The sequence below is a fragment of the Octodon degus genome, unplaced genomic scaffold (assembly GCF_000260255.1).
Source record: "Octodon degus isolate 3935 unplaced genomic scaffold, OctDeg1.0 scaffold00015, whole genome shotgun sequence".
NCBI classification, from domain to species: domain Eukaryota; kingdom Metazoa; phylum Chordata; class Mammalia; order Rodentia; family Octodontidae; genus Octodon; species Octodon degus.
In genome coordinates, this window is record NW_004524591.1 from 59,140 (window position 1) to 66,223 (window position 7,084).

General features: G+C 33.0%; 1 protein-coding gene and 1 non-coding gene across 2 annotated transcripts in view; one reads left to right on the plus strand and one right to left on the minus strand.

Moving 5' to 3' along the window:
* Hook1 (hook microtubule tethering protein 1) overlaps positions 1-7,084 on the minus strand; it is a 134,449-nt gene that overhangs the window by 2,804 nt on the left and 124,561 nt on the right. Inside the window, exon 20 of the mRNA XM_004626418.3 lies at positions 4,263-4,364. Within this exon, the coding sequence (XP_004626475.1) occupies positions 4,263-4,364 (102 nt within the window). The remainder of the gene's footprint in view (positions 1-4,262; positions 4,365-7,084) is intronic.
* LOC111815389 lies at positions 3,005-3,111 on the plus strand. The gene has a single exon (XR_002820084.1). It is a non-coding gene; the product is annotated as a U6 spliceosomal RNA (small nuclear RNA).

Consider the following 7,084-nt stretch of genomic DNA (forward strand, 5'->3'; position numbering starts at 1 on the left):
TGTAGCATCCAAGCCAGTCTTGAGCTCTCAGCAATCCTCCTGTCTCAACCTCCTGAGTTACTTCTGTTCATATATTAATGTGGCCTTTTTCTTTACTTCAAACTCAAAACAATTCATTTGTTTTAGGAAATGAATGAAGTATTCAATATTTGATGATAAAGTATTTGAATAAAGTATTTTCATTGATAAAAGCAGTATTGATATTTTAGATGGAAATTGATCAATCCTCAGGTCTTATGAGATGTCAGAATCTTGTGAAGGAAAATTAAAATCTCTTTAAAATCTCTTGTGAAGTATTAACCTAGTTGTAATTGTTGGTACAACTTGGAAATTATAGTCAAGTAAATGGTGTATTGACCAAAAATTTGAGTGAACTCATTTTCTAAAAGCTCATGTATAGTCAGATCATTTAAAAATACAACAGTAGGGCCGGGGAGATAGCTCAGTAGAATAAGCACTTGCCTGGTGAGCACAAAATCTTGAGTTCAATCCCTGGTACCACAAAAACAAACAAAAATACAACAGATTTCATAAGCAGTACTTGTTTGGAGTTTTGGTTTTGTGTAATTCAGAATAAAAGATTTTGTGTAAAAAAAAAATAAAAAAATTTAAAAAAGTAAAATGTTATTTCAAAACACATGCATACACACACACACACACACACACACACACACACACACACATTCTTAGTGCTTCTTATGCTACTGCTACTTATAACTTAAGAGGAAAAAAACTGGTTTGGTATTAAAAAAACAGTTACACCTACATCTCAGTTAGGATGGCCAACAAAGGCAAAAAGGAGTCAAAACTAAGGAGAAGGGGAGGTAGTAAAAACCACCACTATTAGTCTTAGCACAAAGTCTTCTCTCTCAATTCTTGGTGCCTAAACATGTCCAACAGAAGACAGATAAACTAATAAATGGTGCTGGAAAAACTGGCTATCTACATATTAAAGACTAAAACTAGTCTCATGTCTATCACCATGCACTAAAGTTAAAATGAATTTAAGATTTAAACACTAAAACAGAAACAATAAATCTATGGGAAGAGAAAGTAGCTAGAAATCTTGAAGACATAGGTACACAGTTCACAAACAAAACCCAAACTGTATGGAAAATACTTCAAAGAACAATCAGCATCTCATCTTATTAAGAAAAAAAAATTCCACAGCAAAAGAAATCGCTAACAGAGTGAAAAGAAAACCCACAGAGTAGGAAAAAAGTTAAACTAATTGTGCCTCAGACAAAGGACTCATAACTAGAACATAAAAAGAATTGAAAAAAATCAGAACTCCCAAATCCAAAAATCCAATATAAGAATGGGCATCTGAGATAAATACAAACTTCCTGGATGAATAAATACAAACAGAAAATATAGAACAATGTTCAAAATCATTATTTGAGAGACACAAATTAACACAACACTGAGATCCCATCTCACTCCAGAATCAATGGTTATTGTCAAGAAATCAACCAATAACAAGTGCTGGAGGAGCTGAGGGAGAAAAGGAACTCTCCCTTATTGTTAGTAGGTGTACAGACTGCTACAATCACTGTGGAAATGGATGTAGAGATTCCTTAAAAACTAAAATTAGAAATCCCACTGGATCCAGCTATTTCCTTTCTGGGTACTTTTTCAGAATAGTTGAAAACATCATATCATAGTGACATAGGTGTCCATGTTTATAACAACACAATTTGTAATAGCTATATCTTCAAAACAACTCAAATTCCCATCAACCAAGGATGGATACAAAAGATGTGATATTTCTATACAATGGAGTACTACTTAGCTATAAAGAAAGATAAACTCGAGTCTTTTATGGGTAAATGGATGCAACTATAGACCATACTCAGAATTGAAATACATTGGACTCATATGTGTAAACATCATATAGTCTCTCTAGTGTAAGAAACTGAAAGAGTAAATAAGATCCAAAATGTACTATAGATAATTGTGAAATGGGAAAAAACTTCAAAAAGAAAGAGAAACATGGGGTGGGGGAAAGGAGGAAAAAAAAATATATATATATATATACACACACACATAAACACACACGACAGTTAAGATAGTTACATCAGTTATTTCTATTAATTCACTGAAAAGTTTGTGCTTATATTTTGACCCATTTTTCATACCTGTAGCGTATAATCTGAGCTTTGAAGACAACATACACAATGAATTAGCCATTATTACTCTATTATCTTGTTTTAAAATCTTATATTATCATTTTGTCTTTTCTCATAAAAATTCTTGGTGGCTTATAGTCATCTTTCTGTGCAACTGAAGAGACATACTTTTCCTAATTACTGTAATATAGCTAACTGTTTAATTCTGTTGAGCACCACCTATAACTGGCTTATATAATATTTATAATCTTGAAACACCTTAATCTTCCTTTAATCTTTCTTCAGCAAGATGCTCTCTACTGTAAGAATCTGAAAGAATAAATAAAACCTGAAAATACAAGTGATATGGTAAAATGGAAAGAAAATAAACATAAGGAATAAACAATTAAGATGAGGAAAAGGACAAAAGAAGGAAAAAAAGGAAGAGGGAAAAACATGTAAGTAGACACAGGAGAGCAGAGATGATTGTACCACTAATTTCTGGAAGGTAGCAGTTGATTAAAATTTTTACTTTGACTAACTCTATATACTAATATCTATAATATGAGCAACTTCATTGAGGATAGCAATGGGAACCTACTTCAAACATCAGCGGTGACAGACATTCTCACTAGTAGTACAAAGTTTAGTTATCTCTCTATGAGATAACTAAAGTTACTGAGAAGTAACTGGGAAGTAATCAGCAACACTAAGACATCAGAGATTATCTAGTCAGGTCACACTGTTAGAGAAGGACTGAGGAGCAGAAAGGAGAAGTGATGATTTTAAGTACCAGTAAAGCTATAATCCTGATCTGCAGTTTATGTATTATTTAATGTTGGGGATGACTAAGTATAAGATACATCAAAATATCTGGACATATAAGATTTTCCATCATGCTCACTTTTGCAGCACATATACTAAAATTGGAACAATACAGAGCAGATTAGCATGGTCCCTGAACAAGGATGACATGCAAATTCGTGAAGTGTTCCATATTTTTAAAATTAATTAAAAAGAAAAGATTAGCCATCACAATATCTGGACATATGTCCATAAGAAAAAATGTGCAATGAATTCATAAGTCCCAAGTACCTACACTCATCATAGAGAGATAACTAAACTTTGTACAGAAGAATGATTCTTGGGTTAGGCTTCATAGAGCAAATGGCCTATTTTCAGACAGCACTTCCCAATTCTTTCTCCAACACAGGACATGGTCTGAGCCAACAATGATAGCAAGTGCACATCAACATGGTGTGGCTTCTAGATGCAAAGTTAAGTTTTGCCACAAAAATACATCCCATATGTACTTGCTCAGAAATGACACGAAGGAAAAAAAAATAAGAATAGAATGTTTATCTCTGAAATACAACGTTCCCAGTCAATTCAACAACAAAGCAACTACTAGAGAATTTCAAGGCCAGAGCTCTGCAATTAACATGCTATCAAACAAGAGGAAGTATACAGCCACAAGTCTTCACAGTATTAAGAGTAATAATTTTGTAAAACACTGCAAAATAAATTAGAACATGATCAATTATAAAATCTACAACACACAAGCATATATTGATACTCTTACCCAAGCTCATAAAAATGAGAGAACCACTAGCACAAAAAATACCTTTAAAATGTAAAGACTCAAGTAATCAACAAAATCATTCCATTACCAGTATAACTTTGCATAATAGATCACTACTTCGGGGAAATATTGAGATCCTGTACCACCTTCTCCACATTCCAACTAAGTCTGTGATTTCAGGTGGGAATCCGGGAAAGGATAAGATAAATGTTGTTAGCTCAGTGAACACAGTACCTCTTTTAAAAGGTAAGCTCATTAAAAATTTTTTTTTTTGTAAATGAAATCACATTCACCCAATTAGAAAAGAAGTATAATAGCATAATTCTATTAGGAAGTGAGGGGTATGCATGATTAGCTCTTACAGAGGGAAAGAACTGTAAGACAGCAAATAAGGTAGATAAACACTGCCATGTACAAATCTAAAGAGATAGTGATATGCTTTGTAGTAAACATACTATGTGCTAAATATCAACAGCTAAAACTTTTTACAAAACTTTATGTTAATGCAGACATATGACAGCAGTTAATTACCAGGGTCCATGAGCAGATAAGTATGAACATGTAAGTTTTACCTCCAGAATCTCAATTCTTCTCTCTTTCTCTGCCAGCTGCTTTCTAAGCAGCATTATTTCAGCTGATGCTGGATTTAATTTGGGATCTAAAGTTTTTATTACCTGTTTGAGAGAAAAAATTATGATTAAAATATTGAAAACATAAGTATATATAAAAGCTGTAAATACAGTAGAAAATTATCCACAGATTCCTAGGTCATCTACAGTTTTATTGTGATAACAGAAATAACTATTTGAGGAAAAAGATGATATAAAATTTCAGTGAAAAATGGGAAGATCCTTATTCCAAAATCAAATTTCCCATCACCCAGGATCAGTACTGAGGTAGTTATTTTAGCTTTTTCAACACTTAAATTTTGAGCAATGAGTTCTTAAAGATAACGCTTTCCACATTATTCTTAATGGTGAATTTTAAAAATTCAAAAGGAACTTAGTAGAATTGCTGATTTTACAAAACAAGAATAAAAAAGAAATTCATAGCCATCTTTTTTTTACAATCATCTACTCAAATGTCAAGCGTAATTAGAGTATCAGATAAATATAATAGGTACTAATGAATTTATCTGCAAGTATAAGGGTGTTCAATCATATATGTAAATGACTAAAACTTGGGCTAAAGAGGTGTTTGATGAGAATATAATAGAAAGTTGCAACTAAAACTATATGGACAGTATTCAGTTATGAAACTAATTTTTTTTTTAATTTTTTTTTTATTTATTTGAGAGAGAGAGAGAGAGAGAGAGAGAGAGAGAGAGAGAGTGTGGTGTGTGTGTGTGGCCAGCTCAGCCCACCAGGGGGCGGGGCTGGCTGGCATGTGGTGCTGGGGGATCGAACCGCGGTCCCTGATGCTTTGCCAAGCTAGTTCCAAGTAGGTGCTTTAGACCACTGAGCCATCTCTCCAGCCCCCTATGAAACTAATTTTGAAAGGTATGAATTACAAGCAAAAGCTGTATTTCCAATAACAAAGGACATCTCTATGAGGTAATATAAATCTATTGTTAAAGGTTTAAAATTATTTAATGACATAGGAAAATGTCATCCACATTTGAAAAGGCAAAGCAAAAAAAAAAAAAAAAAATAGAAGACACCAAATTTTCCTTGGGATTTACTCATTCACAAATCAATTCTTGAATGTGAAAGTGTGCCAAGCACACACTGCAGGAGACAGGGATCCAGCAGATCACAAGAAACAGCACTCAGCCTAATGGTGTCACAGCAGGTCACACTACAGAACTCAAACTGCCATTTAAATTAAATCAATCTGTTAATGACTGCATGATAAAAGGTATAGCGGTGACATTTTTGTATTTCTTGAATTTTTTTTATAATGGATATATCATTTTAACTATTTTAACATCTGTGTCCAAAAAATGTAGAAAAATAAATGTTTATCAAAGCAATCTACTTCTAAATAACAATAATATTGAACAAAAGGAGTTATTGCCATTTTTCTCTAATTAATGATAGCCCTTTTAGAAAAGCATTTATCAATACTTAAGAAGTATCTTATTAATGCAGTCTTATCTTTTGATTCAATAATTTTATTTTGGCCAGGTGTAGTGGTGCATGCCTGTAATTTCAGCACTGAGGAGGCTGAGGTAGGAGGATTGTTGTAAGTTTTAGACCAACTAGACTAGAAAGTTAGCTCAAGGTCTGCCTGAACTTCATAGCAAGACCCTGTCTTAAAAAAAATATTTCTAGGAAGCAAAATGAATAAAGCAAAATAAGGGGAAAGCTTTCATGTAAGTAGGGTCATATAAATAAGTTCGTTTTAGGAACAAAAGTGTAAAGGAAATAAAAACAACTTCCAACTGCAGGGTAATGATGACTAAAGAGACCATGATACATCCTACACAGTTCAATATTAAGCAGATACCACTTTACTTTTGAAAAATTTGCTGTGTAAGCTTGGGTCTGCCCTGTTCACTGCTACATTCTCAGTTCTTTTCATAGTAAATGTCCAATAATTATTAAACTATATAATTATATAACACAAGGAAATGATTTGCTTTAAAATAAATGATTATATATATTCACAGATATGACAATCAGTCATGAAGAAGACAAGCGTAAAAATGAACTATTCAGAAAATACCCCAAAATATAAGTAGCAGCTAACTTTATATTTTATATGGTAAAGATTTATACTCTTTTAATTGGAAGAAACTTAACTAGGGTAAAAAGTGCCCAGATCTTCATCAAGCCTACTTCCATAATTTTGGTATAGTTCTGTCTCCCTAAAAAGCTTGACATGGTTATATACCAGAGTTCCACCACTGACATGGGAATGAAAGTAATTTCTGCAATTTCCAGGCCTGACCCATCACATATCTTCTCTGCAACTTATGCTGTTTTTTAATCTATTAGTGAGCTACATGGAGCCTCTATGTTGAAGAAGGCAGATCCTCTACAGGCTTGGTTGACATTAAGAATGACTGCACAGAGCTTAACCCCTCTCCTTTCACGACCTAACTCAATGTGATCACAGAGTGCACTATTCTGTGAAGCCTTGAAAACCAGGGTTTATCTTCTGATACACCTAAGTTCATAAATATTACATGAGTTTTAAAACATTAAAAAGGCAGACATAAAACTATATTAAGCCACTTCAAAAATTCCCTTGTTTTTAATCAATAAATAGGAAAGAATATATTAATCTAAGAAGCAAAGATTATATATAGTATTCAGGGAGATAGTATTTTATGAAAACAGCACTTATAGATATTAAGGAAAAATCTAAGGTACAGGATCTCAGAATAAATCCTGAGGGAATTTCACTGACCTTATCAGACCCAAAAGCTACAACTCTTGTTGCATAGGTC